Source organism: Pseudophryne corroboree, chromosome 4 (genome assembly GCF_028390025.1).
Source record: "Pseudophryne corroboree isolate aPseCor3 chromosome 4, aPseCor3.hap2, whole genome shotgun sequence".
In the NCBI taxonomy this organism is placed as follows: domain Eukaryota; kingdom Metazoa; phylum Chordata; class Amphibia; order Anura; family Myobatrachidae; genus Pseudophryne; species Pseudophryne corroboree.
This window is the reverse complement of record NC_086447.1, coordinates 645134396-645154705: the sequence shown is the minus strand read 5'-3', so window position 1 is coordinate 645154705 and position 20310 is coordinate 645134396. Positions and strand designations below refer to the sequence as shown.

General features: G+C 45.6%; 1 protein-coding gene across 4 annotated transcripts in view; it reads right to left on the bottom strand.

Moving 5' to 3' along the window:
• LOC134910095 (ATPase family AAA domain-containing protein 2-like) overlaps nucleotides 1-20310 on the bottom strand; it is a 611116-nt gene that overhangs the window by 86735 nt on the left and 504071 nt on the right. For 3 of the 4 annotated variants that reach the window (XR_010176115.1, XM_063917736.1, XM_063917735.1), the window contains exons 14-15: nucleotides 18022-18149; nucleotides 11618-11740 (exon numbers count right to left, since the gene is read on the bottom strand). Coding sequence is in view for 3 of the 4 variants with exons in the window: in XM_063917736.1 (XP_063773806.1) it covers nucleotides 11618-11740; nucleotides 18022-18149 (251 nt within the window). In the remaining variant the exon portion in view is untranslated. Of the gene's footprint in view, nucleotides 1-11617; nucleotides 11741-18021; nucleotides 18150-20067; nucleotides 20191-20310 lie in introns of those variants that run through there. The other variant, XM_063917737.1, reaches the window with a different exon arrangement.

Below are 20310 nucleotides of genomic sequence, written 5' to 3'. Positions count from 1 at the left end.
GGCCGAACGACCATAATAAAACATGACATTGTCACAGAACCAGGGGTCAGGGTTCATTTAAAGCCATATAGGATTCCTGAAGCTCAGCGAGAAGCTATTTCTAAAGAAGTTAAAACCATGTTAGAACTTGGAGTCATAGAGGAGTCTAACAGTGAGTGGTCCAGTCCCATAGTGCTCATCCCGAAGCCCGACGGTAGCATACGCTTCTGTAATGACTTTCGTAAGTTAAATGAGGTGTCCAAGTTTGACGCATACCCCATGCCCCGTGTGGATGAGCTTGTAGAAAGGCTGGGAACAGCCAGGTTTCTCACCACATTGGACCTGACCAAAGGTTACTGGCAAATACCTTTATCTGATAGCGCCAAAGAAAAAACAGCCTTTTCGGTTCCGGAGGGGCTGTACCAGTATAAGATGTTACCCTTTGGGTTGCATGGGGCTCCAGCAACCTTTCAACGGGCGATGGATAAAATTTTGAGGCCCCATAGAAAATATGCAGCTGCCTATTTGGATGATGTGGTAATTCACAGTAAAGACTGGGGGTCCCATTTGGTTAAAGTACAAGCAGTACTGGACTCAATCAGAGAGGCAGGGTTAACTGCTAACCCAAAGAAGTGCTGCCTCGCAATGGAGGAGGTCAAATACTTGGGCTTCACCATAGGCAGAGGTCTGATTAGGCCCCAATTGAATAAAGTTGATGCTATTCAAAACTGGCCTCGTCCAGTGAATAAAAAACAGGTAAGGGCTTTTTTGGGAATTACTGGGTACTATAGACGGTTTATTCCCAATTTTGCGACCACAGCGGTGCCGTTGTCAGACCTTACCAAAGGGAAGCAGTCAAATGTGGTGAAATGGAACCCTGATGCAGAAAAGGCGTTCCAAGCGTTAAAAGTGGCTTTGTGTTCACAACCGGTGTTGATAACACCAGATTTTTCAAAAGAATTTGTGGTACAGACAGATGCCTCAGAGGTAGGGATAGGTGCTGTGCTGTCCCAAACCAGAGATGGGGACGAACACCCTATCATTTATTTGAGTAGGAAACTCAATGAGCATGAAAAAAGGTATGCCATTGTGGAAAAGGAGGCTTTGGCCATTAAGTGGGCACTAGATACCTTGAGATATTACCTCTTGGGTAGACAATTCAGACTAGTGACGGATCATGCCCCTTTAAAATGGATGTATGTAAATAGAGGCAAGAATGCTCGGGTAACTAGATGGTTTCTAGCGTTGCAGGATTTTAAGTTTACTGTTGAACATAGACCGGGAACACAATTGGCCAACGCAGATGCATTGTCTCGCATCTTCTGTTTGGGGGCTACAAGTGTTCCGGCCCCTAGGTCGAAACAGGGGAGGGGGATATGTGACAAGAACACTGGGATAGTGTTTGAGGGCAGGTATATTTGTCCCAGGTTCTTGTCTTACATGTTTTAGAAAATGTTAACTTCTAGGAAAAATGCTTTTTGTTTTGTCTGAACCTTTTCAGTTTGCTGTAAAAGCTGGGTAAAGGCTCTGAGAGAGAGATAAGGCGAGTTCTAGACATTGGGCCCAGTTCGGGTCTTTGGCCTCACAGAGGGCTAATCAGGGTTTCAGCTGTGTAAGAGTGTTATAGTGCTTCTAACCTGATTAGTATGGGCAGACTGCCTGGGAAGGCTGCAGGATCTGTGTGTGAGAGACACGTTTTCTGATGCAAGTAAGCTATACAGTATGTACTGAAGAACTCTGTGTTTTGTTTAGTGACAGTTAGGAATATCTTATGTTTAGTTAGTGCCGGACAGGCAAGGTATTTTTATTTTGGGGTTTGTTTTATTTTCTGTTTCAATAAAACTGGCCGGGGTCAGTTGTACCAGAAACTGGACTTGTGTTGTTCCTCAGCTGCTGCGTGCGGCCATATTCCCCAGGAAAAGGCGCCTTGCACCCCTACAGTGTTACACTACATTAATAATAAACCTGATGCACCTAGCCCCCTCAGGTTATAGAATATAGGGATAGCAAGCTGAGTGAGAAACACGAAATGAAAGTCACACAGCAGGCAAATGCACACACATATAGTCACAGTTGTACAATGCAGAAGTTATGACATGCAATAATACTGCACTGGACTAGCTATATAGCTATATAGAAGATAGATATAACAATGCACAGTAAAGACTGGATGTATATCACAGGGTACTTGTACTAAATAACCCTGACTAAATGCACTCTTTCTTAACTAGCACTGTCAACAGACATGTAGAATACTAAAGTGTCCTGTAAGATGCACAGCGCTGACATGCAGGTGGCTTTACAGAGGAGGATTTGCCCAAACAGTCCCAGGAACAGTGTAGCTGAGTGTAATAGCGCCCAAACACTGCTGGGAGTAAGGGAAAGAGAGAGAGATATGTAGCTCCAGGGCGGGAACATTTACTCTAAATGGCGCCCTGGGTCTGGGGGAGGGGCTACAGGTCTAAGCCTTTCCCCCTTCTGGACTTAACCACCGGTACTGTGGGCTGCATGAGAAACGGTTTATGAGAGAAACCGACTTGTGCCCTTGCCCTGGTGGCCTAGTGGGGTCCCTGTACTGACACAGTGTCCACACCAGTGCGCGTGGCCGGCCTCCCACTGGCCGCGCCGGATCGCGATAAAGCCACATCCCGAAATGCGGCCACGCGATCCCGGAGAGCCCCAGCCGTGTGTGTATGACCAAGAAGAAACCCGGAGCCTCCTGCTGTGTGTACCCGGCAACCATGGCGCGGGAGTCTACAGCGCTGCTGTGGGAGAGATGGAGCCGCAGCAGAGAATGTCCCTGACATCTAACCTCCGCTGCAACCCTTGTAGACTTCACTTTTTTCTTCAAAAAAAAGCTCTTTTCTTAGACTGCCTGGAGCAACCTCCTGTTGACATGCCTGCTACTGCAAGCACCAACTACAAAACTGAGCTCCTGTGCAGGGAGGCGGGGTTATAGAGGAGGCGGCGCTATGCATTCTGGAAACAGTCAAAGCTTTTGAGCCTGTTGGTGCCTCGGATCAAGATCCTACTCTACACCCCAATGTCTATCCTTGTGGAGCCCAGTATACCCCGCAGCAGAAATAGGGGATTCTGCACAGTGGGGAGGATCTGCTTCGCAACTCTCTAAATCCCCTGTTCATACACTAGTTCGCACTATGGGGCCGATTCAGACCTGATCGCTGCTGTGCGTTTTCGCACAACGGGCGATCAGGTCTGAACTGCGCATGCGTTTGCTATGCCCAAGCGCGACGGTCCGCAGCGATGGGGAGCGCCAGGATGGTGCGAAAAAACCCATTGCACCGGCGAACGCAGGAGATTGACAGGAAGAGGGCGTTTGTGGGTGGCAACTGACCATTATTGAGGAGTGTCCAGAAAAACGCAAGAGGGACCAGGCGTTTGGAGGGAGGATTCCAGGCGTCAGCTCTGGCCGATCATCGCAGCGGCTGAGTAAGTCCTGGGCTGTGCAGAGACTGCACAAACTTCTGTTTGTGCAGCTCTCCTGCAGATGCGATCGCACACCTGCACAGTGATTTCCCCCTCCCCATGTAGTTACCTGATTGCAGGGATGCAAAAAACGCGCACTAGCGATCAGGTCTGAATTAGCCCCTATGGGCGGTATTCAATTACCGCTGATGAAGCTTCAAGGGAAATTTCCCAATGTTTCATCAATGTTTTTTTCACCTGGAAAAAACATCCTTTTCACCCGAAAACACGCAGGTTCAGCAAAACCTGTGTGTTTTCGGGTGAAATAGCCCTGCTTTCGATAAAAATAGGGCTGTTATCGGGGACTTTGCTTCGCCTGCCAAAGGCAGGAGAAACAAAATCACTGATAAGCCGCAGCACGCGCCAACTTATCAGGACTAATTACTCCTCTCCTCCTCTGGGACTTATGTTTTGGTTGCTCTTAGTGCAAAATGGCTGATAGATTTGGGCACAATTGATGATGATGAGTGGGACCATGTCCTAGTCTCCCCGCAGGCCACCACAGCCTATGCTAGATTTCAACATATCCAACTGTATATTTTACATAGGGTCTATTGGACTCCAAGTAAATTGTTTCAGATTGGAAGATCGGCATCTAAAGCCTGCTCTAAGTGTTCCGCTCCAGCTGCTTGATTTTTGGCATCTCCTCTGGCTGTGCCTGTGGGTATTTGCCTTTTGGGAGGCAGCAACATGTATACACAACACTGGTATTCAGATCCCTTTAATGAATCCATGTATTTGTATATTTGGACTAGATTTACAGGATTCTCTCTCTACCCATCTTCGCCTGTTAATAATCTCCTTACAGTGTCTTGTGTTTGTATAGCTCGTACCTATGGCCCTCCCTCCTCTGCAGCCTGGGTGGCGATGGTTCACATTTTCCTATGAGCGCTTTATGTATGCTAAACGTCAATGCCCAGTGAAGTATGATAAGATATGGGGTCTCTGGAAGAACTCTCAGTATATTCTTAATAACAACGCTTAAGTCTTGTTGTTTACGATTCATTCACTAATTTTTTGCTCTTGATACACGCCGACCTGCCTCCGTGTATATTTAACCTGTTTTCATATATTATCTTTAACAGAATTATTTTACTTGTTTATAGAATATACGTGAATTGTAATGATTTTCAGTATCCTAACATGAAATTGGTACTCCTTGATTGATGTAATCTACCTCCTAGTGTGATCGTTCTGTTATCTATCCCATTACGAAATCTTCTGTTGTTATTTCTAACCTGCTGATTTTACAGCATGAAATGCACATACCTTATGTGTTTGTATTGTTACGTTTATGTCTTGTTTTTCTGTGTGTTTATTGAAAAACAATAAAAAATACAGATGTAAACAGTCTCATCGTTGCCACAATGTGTATTAACATGTATATGCATCGCGGCAATGACTAGCTGTGACTGGCTGCACCCATGACTAGGCAATGCATAGCGTATGCATCGCAGGTGTGAAAATATGCACGCCGGCATGCACCCGCATCGCAGCAACCCAGTCGTGGTTGCAACTAGGTGCAGCCACAATGAGAGTGGCTACATCTGTACTTGAATTAAAATGGTAATGCAGCAGGAGGCATCTGTAGGAAAAAGATGCCTTATGTTAGCATCTGCAATCCGAGTGTTGTATCCGAATACGGAGCATTGGATCACCAGCACAACCATCAGTTTTATTGTTGGCTGCATCGCTCATCTGAGTGAGCTGAAGCTTACTAAAAATGGCTGCCGAAACTGATCAGAAGGAGCCAGGAAATGTGCGTTTGAAGACGCAGACCCTGGCCTTGGCACTCCTAAAAAAAAACAGGGTGACATGCCCCATTTCAAGGAATGATAGCCAACTATCAATCAGGATGCTGTTTAGGGGATACTGTGTGCATGCCCAGTTCACATATCATAGGGTTTGTATGCATCTCTGAATTAGTGCTATACAGGTGAACCTCAGAAAATTAGAATATTGTGCAAAAGTTCATTTATTTCACTAACTCAATTTAAAAGGTGAAACTAATATATAGACTTATTGCATGCAACGTAAGATAGTTCAAGCCTTTATTTGTTATAATTTTGATGATTGTGGCTTACAGTTTAAGAAAACCCCAAATCCAAAATCTCAGAAAATTAGAATATTACATAAAATCAATTTAAAAAAGGATTTTAAATACAGAAATGTCAGCCCTCTGAAAAGTATAATCATGCATATGTACTTGGTTTGGGCCCCTTTTGCATGAATTACTGCCTCAATGCAGCATGGCATGGATTCTATCGGCCTGTGGCACTGCTGAGGTGTTATGGAAGACCAGGATGCTTCAATAGCGGCTTTCAGCTCTTCTGCATTGTTCGGTCTCATGTATCTCATCTTTCTCTTGGCAATGTCCCATAGATTCTCTATGGGGTTCAAGTCAGGCGAGTTTGCTGGCCAATCCAGCACAGTAATCCCACGGTCATTGAACCAGGTTTTGGTACTTTTGGCAGTGTGGGCAGGTGCCAAGTCCTGCTGGAAAATTAAGTCAGCATCTCCATAAAGCTTGTCTGCTGAAGGAGGCATGAAGTGATCTAAAATGTCCTGGTAGACGGCCGTGTTGACTCTAGACTTAATAAAGCACAGTAGACCAACACCAGCAGATGACATGGCTCCCCAAATCAACAGACTGTGGAAACTTCACACTGGACTTCAAGCATCTTAGATTGTGTGCCTCTCCATTCTTCCTCCATACTCTGGGACCTTGGTTTCCAGATGAGATGCAAAAGTTTCTCTCATCAGAAAAGAGGACTTTGGACCACTGAGAAACAGACCAGTTCTTTTTTTCTTTAGCCCAGGTCCAGGATCTGTCTGTGTGTGGTGGCTCTTGATGCACTAACTCCAGCCTCAGTCCACTCCTTGTGAAGTTCACCCATACTTTTGAATGGCCTTTTCCTGACAATCCTCTCCAGGCTGCGGTCATCCCTGCTGCTTGTGCACCTTTTTCTTCCACACTTTTCCCTTCCACTTAACTTTCTATTAATGTGCTTTGATACAGAACTTTAAGAACATCCAATTTCTTTTGCAATTTCCTTTTGAGGCTTTCCCTCCTTGTGGAGGGTGTCAATGGTTTTCTGCACAACTGTCAGGTCAGCAGTCTTCCCCATGATTGTGAATTTTTACTAAACCAGACTGAGAGACCATTTAAAGGCTCAGGAACCGTTTGCATGTGGTTTGGATTAATTAGCTGATTAGGGTATGACAATTTGAGCCTACAATATTGAACCTTTTCACAATATTCTAATTTTCAGAGATTTTGGATTTAGGGTTTTCTTAAACTATAAGCCACAATCATCAAAATTATAACAAATAAAGGCTTGAAATATCTCACTTTGGATGTAAAAAGTCTATATTTTAGGGGGTGATTCCGAGTTGTTCGCTCGCTAGCTGCTTTTAGCAGCATTGCACACGCTAAGCCGCCGCCCTCTGGAAGTGTATCTTAGCTTAGCAGAATTGCGAACGAAAGATTAGCAGAATTGCGAATAGAAATTTCTTAGCAGTTTCTGAGTAGCTCCAGACTTACTCAGCCATTGCGACCAGCTCAGTCCTTTTCGTTCCTGGTTTGACGTCACAAACACATCCAGCGTTTGCCCAACCACTCCCCCATTTCTCCAGCCACTCCTGCGTTTTGCAACTCGAACGCCTGCGTTTTTCCGCACACTCCCATAAAATGGCCAGTTTCCGCCCAGAAACACCCACTTCCTGTCAATCACACTACGATCAGCACAGCGATGAAAAAGCTTTGTTATGCCGTGAGTAAAATACCTAACTTTTGTGTAAAATAACTAAGCTCATGCGCTCTGCGAACCTTGCGCATGCGCAGTAAGCGACTAATCGCAGTATAGCGAAAATTGGCAACGAGCGAACAACTCGGAATGACCCCCTTAGTGTGAAGATATCGGGTTCCAAATCACTCAGTCATGGTGGTAGATGAAAAAGCAACAGTGGTTTATTGAACAGAATGGGTTATAAACAGCTCAGCACACTTCTGTGATCCAATTCCACATGACAATTCTGACTCCTGACAGAACATTACTTCTTAGTCTGGGAGCAGAGTCTATTCTAGCAATACAGAGTCCCAGATAAATCCAATATAATAGGTCCCCAAGCAGACCCCTGGCAGAACATCACTTTTTAGCCTGGGATCAAAGAATCTCTCTTCAGCTCTCTGGGTAGCTCTACTTATACCTCCAGAAGCTTCATATTGCTGGGGTGTGTGTGACCTCTGTGTCTTAGGATCTTACAGCATTGGAATACAATACATATTCTAATCAAGTCGATTACATCCGTCAGAGAGCCACTAAAGGGTAACAGATAACATAACACAATTGCATATATTAACAATATTAAGGTCGACAGGGCCGTAACTAGGGGGGGCCAAGGGGGCATGCGCCCCGGGTGCAGGATTTGAGGGGGCGCTGAGAAGTTACAGAGGAGCAAAGTTTTGTTTCGTTTCTTTTTTTATCGGCAGTACTGTGCTGATCCAGTGAGACAGCAGACAGCTTCCGGGGCAGTGTCTCTGACCCACCTGTCTGCCCGCAGCTAGCTCCGACGCTGTGCGTACCTGGGATCTCTCCTTTGCCGGCTACTGCCTTAAACTTTCTTCTTTGCCATGCAGTGCTGCAACTAGCGTGTTGTGCACCGTGCAAGCTATGGAAGCGAGCTGTTGGTGCTGTTTTTTTCAGCAGGCTATGATCCCGGCTGCCTGCCCAGCACCAACCTGGGTATAACAAGCTGCTGGCTACACACCATTGAGAGGACCCAGGCTTCTGCTTGTTAATAGGTGCAGTCACAGAGGTTACAGAAATCAAAGGCTAACTTTGCTAGCTATCCACCTGACAGTGGAAACTAAGAGCCTGGACAACCTCCAACTCTCACTGAGTATCACTACAGCAGCTTTGTGGTGAGTTTAAAGACAGACTTTATTATCAGAACTGTGCTCCCAGTTAGCAGTATCCACCTCCGCTTTGCCTCCCAGATAGAGGAATTTAGTTTAGATTCTAGGGGGATGTAGTGTAGTGATGTAGTGTACCTTATAGGGTATGTAGTGTAGTAATGTATTGCAGTATATAGGGGCATGTAGTGCACTGATGTGGTGTAGAATATAAGGGGATGTAGTAATAATGATGTAGTGTAGCATATAGGGTATGTTGTGCAGTGTACAGGGGCATGAGTGTAGTGATTTAGTGTACCATATAGGATATGTAGTATAGTAATGTAGTGCAGTGGATAGGGGAATGTAGTGCAGTGATGTAGAGTTATGATATAGTGCAGTGATATAGTGCAATGTATGGGGACATACATGGGGGGCATGTAGTGGAACACGCTGCTGGGAGGGCATGTGATGCTTAGGGCATTTGAGGCATGTAGGGGAACATTGTCCAATAGTATCTCCTATTTTTCAAAATTTTTGATAATCTGTATATTTTGGCGCCAAATTACTGCCTTGCCCCGGGTGCCGAAAATCCTAGTTTCGGCCCTGAGGTTGATTTAAACACAGTATTGGGTGAACAGCAATGGACATGTTATGGAGAATGAACAAACAGACAAATTGGATGAATATGATATGGGTATAAAAAGTACATATTTGACACAGGAAATGAGGCATAGCTATCTTAATTGTCACAGACCTAATTTTCTCACATTTAGTTTCACCTTTTAAACTGAATTACTGACATAAATTAACTTTTGCACGATATTCTAATTTTCTAAGTTTCACCTGTAAACCCCAAATCAAACATTACCTAAAATGTAACATGCTCTTTTTAAAGACCCGGTATAATCTAGGCTCACTAACTTTTCCTTTTGTACTTGTCTATTTTTAATGTATATTAGTTTTCTTGCTGAAAGACTTTACCTATATTAAACAATAGCTCTGAGCCAGCTAAACTCTAAGAGGCAGAGTCAATTGCCAGTGGGAAATTTAAAAAACCCCGCCACGCAGGATTTTTCCTGCAGCCGCTGGGTTTTCATGTTCAATTGCTGGGCTGAAAATGGGATAGAAAGTATTGCGTCTGTTTTTCACACACCTCCAGAGCAAGTCTGATTTTTCTTAAAATTGTTCATTTTATGAAAAATCACCAGGACTTGCTCTGGTGGCCCAGCGACACCCCCTAGGACTAATTAAGCAGTTGGAAGGTTCCAATTAGCCTAATTAGTTTGTAATTACTCTCCTTCTGAAGCAGGATCTTCCCCTACAGGGTGAGTATGTGAGGTGTGTGGAGTGTGTGTGACCCCCGGACCCCGGTATGTGCAACCTCCCCCCTAAACTGTGCAGTGTATCTCCCCTGTCCCACCCAGAGCTCACTGGGGGGAGGGGGTCTGGCCGGACTCCCAGCACCCCTGTAGCATCACAGCAACCCCTGACCCAGTAGAAAGATGGAGAGGAGACCACAGTGAGCTGCAGAGACCACCGGAATGCGAGTATCTTTTTTTTTTTCATTCACGCGTTGCAGGGAAAAGCCCGCAACCATTTTTTAAATAAAATTTGATACCGCGGATATCGGGAGCACGCATACCCGCGGTAATCGAAAATTGGATGTGAAAAACGCAAGATTTTCTACCTCGCTAAACCTCGCACCCAAATGAATTCCTCGCTATTTCTTGTAGAGATGTAGCCATGCTCATCCTTGCCAGCTGCAGTGCATCCCGTGCTGCAAATAGTCGCAGCCGGAGTTTGCTCCATAGAAGTCTATGACGTGTGCGTACGCAAGCGCGTGTCATAGACGCGGGCACACTAGTCGCACCATCCATGCCGGTATACGTACGCATCGCGGGATGGATGAGCATGGCTACATCTGTAAATTATCAAATTATTGTTTTTTTTTTTTTTTACTCAAAAACCTACAGATTGGGGGTAATTCCAAGTTGATCGCAGCAGGAATTTAGTTAGCAATTGGGCAAAACCATGTGCACTGCAGGGGAGGCAGATATAACATGTGCAGAGAGAGTTAGATTAGGGTGGGGTGTGTTCAATCTGCAATCTAATTTGCAGTGTAAAACTAAAGCAGCCAGTATTTACCCTGCACAGAAACAAAATAACCCACCCAAATCTAACGCTCTCTGCACATGTTAAATCTGCCTCCCCTGCAGTGCACATGGTTTTGCTCAATTGCTAACTAAATTCCTGCTGCGATCAACTTGGAATCACCCCCCTTGTGTCCTCATACACCTAGCCTCAAAATGCCATGCAATGCAAGATGCAAGGTAAGGCGCCAGGACCCGTTGACTTGTGCTGAACATGAATTTTGCCTGAAAATGCATTTTTGTCGCAAACAGATGCAACAAGCCACTTTACTAATGAATGATGCACTACTTAATTTGATATGCGAAACTTGTATATCTGTGTGCAACCAGTCTGTATACGAAGCACAACGTGACAAAAAGCCACAGCTGCTGCATTGTAACACTTCACATAAAGACTCAGACTCTGTCACACAAAGATATACAAGTATTGCACATCAAATTAATCAGTGCTGTCTCATGAAGTCGCTTGTCACATTAGTCTGCGTATAAGACACGTTTGTGGGCGTAAAGACACAAAAACCTTGTCTGGCGCAAGCTGAGTTGCACAGAACCTGGCCACTGTTTGGAGTGACTGGAGCAACAGCAACAATGAGGACACATCTGTATTAGGATGTTTTTAGAGTGTGAGACAAATCTGAAGCACCCAGAGGAACACGCATACATGCATGAGAGAGAGGACATACACACTCAGAACATGAAATTGAAATGATGGTATCAGTGCTGTGAGGCAGAAATGATAGCCACTGTTACACCATGTCGTCCCACTAAAATGTTGCATCAAAATACTGGCATACAGAGAGAGACAGTGACAAGCCTTTAATCTGATTGTAAAAAGAATTTTGGTCCAACTCCTGCACTGTAAGAGCTTAAATATCAAGCTAGGTTTTTAATAACCAACACACTAAATAAAGATAAGCATATAGAAACAGTGTAAGCTACTCAAACAAAACATTATACCGTTACACTTTTTTTCTTCTTCAAGAATTGCATAAAATAAAACAAGCATTAAACACTTTAGTTGCCCTCTGTGCCTTTTAAAAATTACAACTGGATAAAATAAACCACAGCTAGGTTTTCCCAAATGTTTCGTAAAGGAGAGACTTACCAGTAGCAACTGAGTTTTGTCTTTACGATATCTGTAAATGCACTGGCTTAGCACAACATACAACCTCTCCAGTTGTAACACATTATAGCCACAACTTTTATTGACAGCTTTGTCTAGGAGTGTCTAGAAAAACAAAAATATCGAAATATAATAACAAAAACAAAATATGAATTGGATGTTCAGCTACTCTAGATCAAGGAGGTCACTGGGATAATTCTGTCACATATCTAAATTTACAGTATAGTCTATATAAAACCGTCCAACTAAACAGGAGGTGGCAGCCACTGCCAATGCTAAGGCCAGTGGTTCCCAAACGTGGCCCTCAAAGCACCCCAACGGACCTGGTTTTAAAGATATCCATGCTAAAGCACAAGTGACTTAGGGCCTAATTCAAATCTGACCGCAGCAGCAAATTTGTAAGCAGTTGGGCAAAACCATGTGCATTGCAGGGGGGCAGATACAACATGTGCAGAGAGAGATAGATTTGGATGGGGCGTGTTTAAACTGAAATCTAAATTGCAGTGTTAAAATAAAGCATCCAATATTTACCCTGCACAGAAACAATATAACCCACCCAAATGTAATTCTCTGCAAATGTTATATCTGCCCCCCCCCCCCCCCCCCCCCCTGTAGTGCACATGGTTTTGCCCAACTGCTAACAAATTTGCTGCCACGATCAACTCTGAATTACCCCCCATGTGCACTGCAGGGGGGAGGGGAGGGCAGATATAACATGTGCAGAGAGAGTTAGATTTGGGTGGGGTGTTAAATCTGAAATCTAAATTGCAGTGTAAAAATAAAGCAGCCAGTATTTACCCTGCACAGAAGCAAAAAAAAAAAAAAACCCCAAATCTAACTCTCTCTGCACATTTATATCTGAACCACCTGCAGTGCACATGGGGGGTAATTCTGGGTTGATGGCAGCATCAAGTTTGTTAGCAATTGGGTGCACTGCAAAGGGGGGGCAGATGTAACATTTGCAGAGAGAGTTAGATTTGGGTGGGTTATTTCGTTTCTGTGCAGGGTAAAAACTGGCTGCTTTATTTTTACACGGCAATTTAGATTTCAGTTTGAATACACCCCACCCAAATCTAACTCTCTCTGCACATGTTATATCTGTCCCCCCTGCAGTGCACATGGTTTTGCCCAACTGCTAACAAATTTGCTGCTGCGATCAACTCAGAATTAGGCCCATGGTGTTGCCCAACTGCTAACAAATTTGCTGCTGCAATCAGATCTGAATTACCCCCTTAATTAGTACCTCAGTCACTTTGATTATACCATTTGTGCACAAGCATGTATATCCTCAAAACCTGGACTGGTTTGGAAACCACTGGCTTAGGCTGTTAGCACCAGAATATAACCAACAATGGCAGTGCATAGTTGTCCAATCTTAAGGTAAGCTGTTTTGGAAAATTAAATTATGCAACCCCCCGTGGGAATTTTTTTATATATATATATATATATATATATATATATATATATATATATATATATATATATATAAAATAAAAAAATAAATGGAGCAGGCACAAGGACATATATGCAAACTTGTTTTATTTGTTTTTGTTTCCCGAACACCACAATGGCATTTTATCAGAATCTAAGAGATAAAACTGACTGTTGATAACCAATTGTCAGGTACACACCTTACCATGGAATGCTACTGTAAGGGCTTCTCGAGTAATCATCCCAATCTCATGACCTACCTGTAGTCTAGCTAGTTTACTCAACCAAAATTGGCATCTGTTCATACCCATTTCTGTTGACACAACGGTTACAAAAGGTCAATATGGCCCCAAAACACTTTGTTACCCAAATGTACCCACTAATACACACTATGGACCATATTTTGAGTCATCATATGCAATAGGATCTACAGCAAACTACCACAAGGGATTCAAATTGAGAGGTGTTGGAACTCATTGCATAGTACAAAATTATTACCTCCATGTCCTGGGCTGATAGTCCTCCTTCAAATTTCAACAATTTGCCTGAGCTAGTCAGATATAGTACCTTGCCACTGCGCAGAAGAGTAACTAGGTTACATGGCACCCAGGGTAAATGAAAAAATGGTGGAACCCCATAAAAAGTTACCTTTAAAACTCTATCAAAGTTAAATATGGCAGGGATATCACATTCAGACACACACTGGTGTTTGACAGATACTGTAAGTCAGGGGTGGGGAACCTCCGGCCCGCGGGCCGTATAAGGCCCGCGAAGCCGTTTGCTCCGGCCCACCTGCTTCTCCCAGTGAGACACGCCGCCGCTCAGTCCGGCGGCAGCGTGTCTCAGCTGTCAGTGTCAGGACAGGGAGGAGAGCGCGGCGGCGGCGTGTAGAACTTGAAACCAGCCGCCGGTTCGTGAGCCAATCAGAGCTCGCGGACCGGCAGCCAATCAGGAGCCGCGGCTGCCGGTCCGCGAGCTCTGATTGGCTCTCGAACCGGCGGCTGGTTTCAAGTCCTACGCGCCGCCGCCCAACATAGCCGCGCTCTCCTCCGTGTCCCGCCAAAAGGAGCGGTAAGTAGCACGGAAGGGGGGGGGGCACTGTGGGGGCATCTGTATACCTGGCACTGTGGGGGCATCTGTATACCTGGCACTGTGGGGGCATCTGTATACCTGGCACTGTGAGGGGCATTTGTATACCTGTCACTGTGGGGGCATCTGTATACCTGGCACTGTGGGGGCATCTGTATAACTGGCACTGTGGGGGCATCTGTATAGCTGGCACTGTGAGGAGCATTTGTATACTTGGCACTGTGGGGGCATCTGTATACCTGGCACTGTGGGGGCATCTGTATAAATGGCACTGTGGGGGCATCTGTATACCTGGCACTGTGAGGGGCATTTGTATACCTGGCACTGTGGGGGCATTTGTATACCTGGCACTGTGGGGGCATCTGTAAGCCTGGCACTGTGGGGGGCATTTGTATACCTGGTACTGTGGGGGGCATCTGTATACCTGGCACTGTGGGGGCATCTGTATAACTGGCACTGTGGGGGCATCTGTATACCTGGCACTGTGAGTGGCATTTGTATACCTGGCACTGTGGGGGCATCTGTATACCTGGCACTGTGGGGTCATCTGTATACCTGGCACTGTGGGGGCATTTGTATACCTGGCACTGTGGGGGCATCTGTATACCTGGCACTGTGGGGACATCTGTATACCTGGCACTGTGGGGGCATCTGTATACCTGGCACTGTGGGGGGGCATTTGTATACCTGGCACTGTGGGGGCATCTGTATACCTGGCACTGTGGGGGCATCTGTATAACTGGCACTGTGGGGGCATCTGTATACCTGGCACTGTGAGGGGCATTTGTATACCTGGCACTGTGGGGGCATCTGTATACCTGGCACTGTGGGGGCATCTGTATAACTGGCACTGTGGGGCATCTGTATAACTGGCACTGTGGGGCATCTGTATACCTGGCACTGTGAGGGGTATTTGTATACCTGGCACTGTGGGGGCATTTGTATACCTGGCACTGTGGGGGCATCTGTAAGCCTGGCACTGTGGGGGGCATTTGTATACCTAGTACTGTGGGGGGCATCTGTATAACTGGCACTGTGGGGGCATCTGTATAACTGGCACTGTGGGGGCATCTGTATACCTGGCACTGTGCGGGGCATTTGTATACCTGGCACTGTGGGGGCATCTGTATACCTGGCACTGTGGGGTCATCTGTATACCTGGCACTGTGGGGGCATTTGTATACCTGGCACTGTGGGGGCATCTGTATACCTGGCACTGTGGAGACATCTGTATACCTGGCACTGTGAGGGGCATTTGTATACCTGGCACTGTGAGGGGCATCTGTATACCTGGAACTGTGGGGGCATTTGTATACCTGGCACTGTGGGGGCATCTGTATAACTGGCACTGTGGGGACATCTGTATACCTGGCACTGTGAGGGGCATTTGTATACCTGGCACTGTGGGGGGGCATCTGTATACCTGGCACTGTGGGGACATCTGTATACCTGGCACTGTGAGGGGCATTTGTACACCTGGCACTGTGGGGGGCATTTGTATACTTGGCACTGTGGGGGCATTTGTATACCTGGCACTGTGAGGGGCATCTGTATACCTGGCACTGTGAGGGGCATCTGTATACCTGGCACTGTGGGGGCATCTGTATACCTGGCACTGTGGGGGCATCTGTATAACTGGCACTGTGGGGGCATCTGTATACCTGGCACTGTGAGGGGTATTTGTATACCTGGCACTGTGGGGGCATTTGTATACCTGGCACTGTGGGGGCATCTGTAAGCCTGGCACTGTGGGGGGCATTTGTATACCTGGTACTGTGGGGGGCATCTGTATACCTGGCACTGTGGGGGCATCTGTATAACTGGCACTGTGGGGGCATCTGTATACCTGGCACTGTGAGGGGCATTTGTATACCTGGCACTGTGGGGGCATCTGTATACCTGGCACTGTGGGGTCATCTGTATACCTGGCACTGTGGGGGCATTTGTATACCTGGCACTGTGGAGACATCTGTATACCTGGCACTGTGAGGGGCATTTGTATACCTGGCACTGTGAGGGGCATCTGTATACCTGGAACTGTGGGGGCATTTGTATACCTGGCACTGTGGGGACATCTGTATACCTGGCACTGTGAGGGGCATTTGTATACCTGGCACTGTGAGGGGCATTTGTATACCTGGCACTGTGAGGGGCATCTGTATACCTGGCACTGTGGGGGGGCATCTGTATACCTGGCACTGTGGGGACATCTGTATACCTGGCACTGTGAGGGGCATTTGTACACCTGGCACTGTGGGGGGCATTTGTATACTTGGCACTGTGGGGGCATTTGTATACCTGGCACTGTGAGGGGCATCTGTATACCTGGCACTGTGAGGGGTCTTTGTATACCTGGCACTGTGGGGGCATCTGTATACCTGGCACTGTGGGGTCATCTGTATACCTGGCACTGTGGGGGCATTTGTATACCTGGCACTGTGGGGGCATCTGTATACCTGGCACTGTGGAGACATCTGTATACCTGGCACTGTGAGGGGCATTTGTATACCTGGCACTGTGAGGGGCATCTGTATACCTGGAACTGTGGGGGCATTTGTATACCTGGCACTGTGGGGGCATCTGTATACCTGGCACTGTGGGGACATCTGTATACCTGGCACTGTGAGGGGCATTTGTATACCTGGCACTGTGTGGGGCATTTGTATACCTGGCACTGTGAGGGGCATCTGTATACCTGGCACTGTGGGGGGGCATCTGTATACCTGGCACTGTAGGGACATCTGTATACCTGGCACTGTGGGGGCATCTGTATACCTGGCACTGTGGGGACATCTGTATACCTGGCACTGTGAGGGGCATTTGTATACTTGGCACTGTGGGGGCATTTGTATACCTGGCACTGTGAGGGGCATTTGTATACCTGGCACTGTGAGGGGCATTTGTATACCTGGCACTGTGGGGGCAATTGTGGATCTGGCACTGCACTATTGGGGGCATATGTGTATCACGTCCCATTTTAACTGGCCACACCCATTTTTTTGGCGCACGCGCCGGAGGCGCGCACACACAGTACCTCTATGGGGCAGACCTGCTGGGGGGGCAGGGTAATTTTTTAAGTTGAGAATTTTTGTATGGTCCCCGAAGGATTTTATAAATATCCAAATGGCCCTCGGTAGAAAAAAGGTTCCCCGCCCCTGCTGTAAGTAAACGGCCTGAGCTTTACGCATTCTTCCTGTTGTGGCCTACTCAGCAAAACAGGCAATTTAATGAGGTGCAGGAGGAAGGCTGCGAGCGGATTACTAACCCTTGTCAGTATCTGTATGGCAGGCATTCCCAACCACGGTCCTAAAGGCACACTAACAGTACAGGTTTTTGTGATATCCAGGCTTCAGCACAGGTGACTTAATTAGTAGCTCAGTTATTTTGATTTAACCATCTGTGCTGCAGCCTGGATATCACTAAAACCTGCACTGTTGGTGTGCCTTGAGGACCGTGGTTGGGAATGCCTGAAGTATGGTATGGGAGGGTGACCATTAACATTAATGACTACTGAAATACTCCTAGCCTGCTAAACAGGAATGTATTCATATCTTTAACTAGTCTCAATGAATGTGCGCTATCACCGACAGTTGGGTTTTTCTTTAATAGCAGTTTCTTTTTTATTAAAGATCATTTTATGTTACTTATCTAGGCAAAAATCGCTAAAAAGTACACTTCTTATTGATTCTCATGATCATTTAGCTCCTTTAAGAAAGATGTCTTTTTCCTGTTTATTTATAAAACACACTCTCTGAGAACAACAGATTTTATGTCTGCCAGCTGCTGCTATATCCACAGGTTTTTAACATTTTTTACATAGAGAAACTATACCTTAACTATAACTTCTTTCTCCCAAAACAACTTGCCTTAAGATGCTTATTATCAGTGTGAACAGCCGATGCTGGCTCAGAAGGTATGTCTGTGATTGTGTCCACACTGATGAGATGCTGCTGCTTCACTTGCGTGTGATGTGTCATTCGCTGAACACACTTACCTAATGACAAAATGAGAGATCAGTACAGTAATTTGAGCTAAACTGTTCAATCTCTAGCACAGAACCAGCATCAAAAGGGCCCAACTTCAGTCATCATTGTTTAACTGGCTGACACTTGGCTAAAAACACTATGTAAATCTGCACTGATTCACACTGGTCAGGATAGACACCAAGGTTTTATTTTACATCCATATAGTAAAATGAATATTGCTGTGCAGTCAGCACCCATAAAAACACAGATGAGTCCATCTATTTTCTAGAGATATGCGGGTTCGGATTTACACAGATTTACTTGGTTTTACCCGCATCTCAAAAACAGCATCTTATTGGCTATTAGCTCTCAAGTGTTTTGGATAGCCAATAACACAGATCCGTATAAATCTGAACGTGCACTATTTTTGGCGAAAAGAACCAAGTAAAACCGAACCCATCTTATTTGTGAAGGTTAATGTATATGTCTTCATTTCTATAACATTTATTGGGGGACACTGGAGCAAATAGGACAGGTATAGAGATGCAAGTAAGGGCTTGAGTACTTTAAGTAAAAAAAAGTAATGTCTGAGTCCCTGTGAGGGCTTCAAAATCAGTCAGTCCCCTCACGTGGGGCTATTTTACCATCACATTCACTTATATCTGGTGCGACACACACCGTGTTTAAGGAGGAGGAGCTTCTCCTCAAAGTAGGGTTGTCCATCAAAGGTTCTGCCATCAATCGTTTCTAATCATCACCAGAAAACCCTCAATGGTTCAGAAACATTTATGCGCAGATCATGTGCTAAGGAGAAATTCACCACTGCTAGCCCACTGCCAACGATGTGAACCACCAGCAAAGGCAAAACCGTCCTAAACCCTACCACAGAGACTGAATGGTAATCCCTACCATAGAGACTGAATGGTAAACCCTACCATAGAGACTGACTCTCTCTCTAGTATGCCATTTCTGTGTGTGAGAAGTGCTGACAGGATGTTTGGTCTCACTCTGTACCTCCTAACCAGAGGGAAGTGCTGAGAGTCCTTTATTTGTATTTTTATACTAAATTATTTTTGAAAGTAATCGTCTCCTCTGATTCTTTGGGTTCTATTACTGGTCTTTTGCTAGTATCATACACACACACACACACACACACACACACACACACACACACACACACACACACACACACACACACACACACACACACACACACACCATATGTCAGTGCATTTAGTCTCCCTGGGGTTAAATTTTTGCTACTTCCCTGTATATCAGTCACTTATAAGAACCTCATGGGACTCCTGCTCGCCCCTTCATCTTCCCCTATCTCTATTTCCACTATTAGCAGATGGGTTGGGTATGACATGGTCACTATCCTGACACAATCTTGGCAGCGGAATCCCAACGGTCAAAATTCAGATGTATTTTTGGTGAGTATTCTAACCCTAACCCACCCCTCCCGCAGCCTAACCCTAACCGCTCCCTCCCACAACCTAACCCTAATACTCACCAACAAGATTTTGACCGTGGGGATTCTGCTACTGGGACTGTGACCATCAGGATGATCATCGCCGGGATACTGACTACATCCCTAGCAGATACCTCCTCCCACTCCCTACCTGAGCATCCATTCCCAAATGTTGGGGTTCTGTTTATTGTTATTATGATATGCAATGCAAGAACTATATTGTGTATTTTAGTCAGACTCTATGGTTGCCACTTACAGTAATTGTCTTCTGTATTTTCAAGAAATCTAGAACCACTATTGGCATTTACATTTATATCCCCACTCTCTTTTTTTTCTTCTGTACCCTTCATCCATTCCTCAGTGACACTCTCACAGTGATATTATGGAGATAGATGTGAGTGTAAGATCTGCACCTATGTTTCATTGTGTGCTATTTATATATATAATAGATCTATACTACTAGAACCTGCACTTACTGCTTTGTTGTCATTTACAGCTCGTCAACCTGTATCAGCTGCTGAGGACGTTATAGTTAGTTTCTGGCAGGTTCAGATTCCCATATTCTGGCATGATCAGCTCCCCACGTTGGGGCGGATGTACTAAAATATGGAGAGTAATAAAGTGGAGAAAGATTAAGCATTAACCAATCAGCTCCTACCTGTCATTTTTCAATCACAGCTTGTAACATGGCAGTTTGGAGATGATTGGTTGGTAGTTTA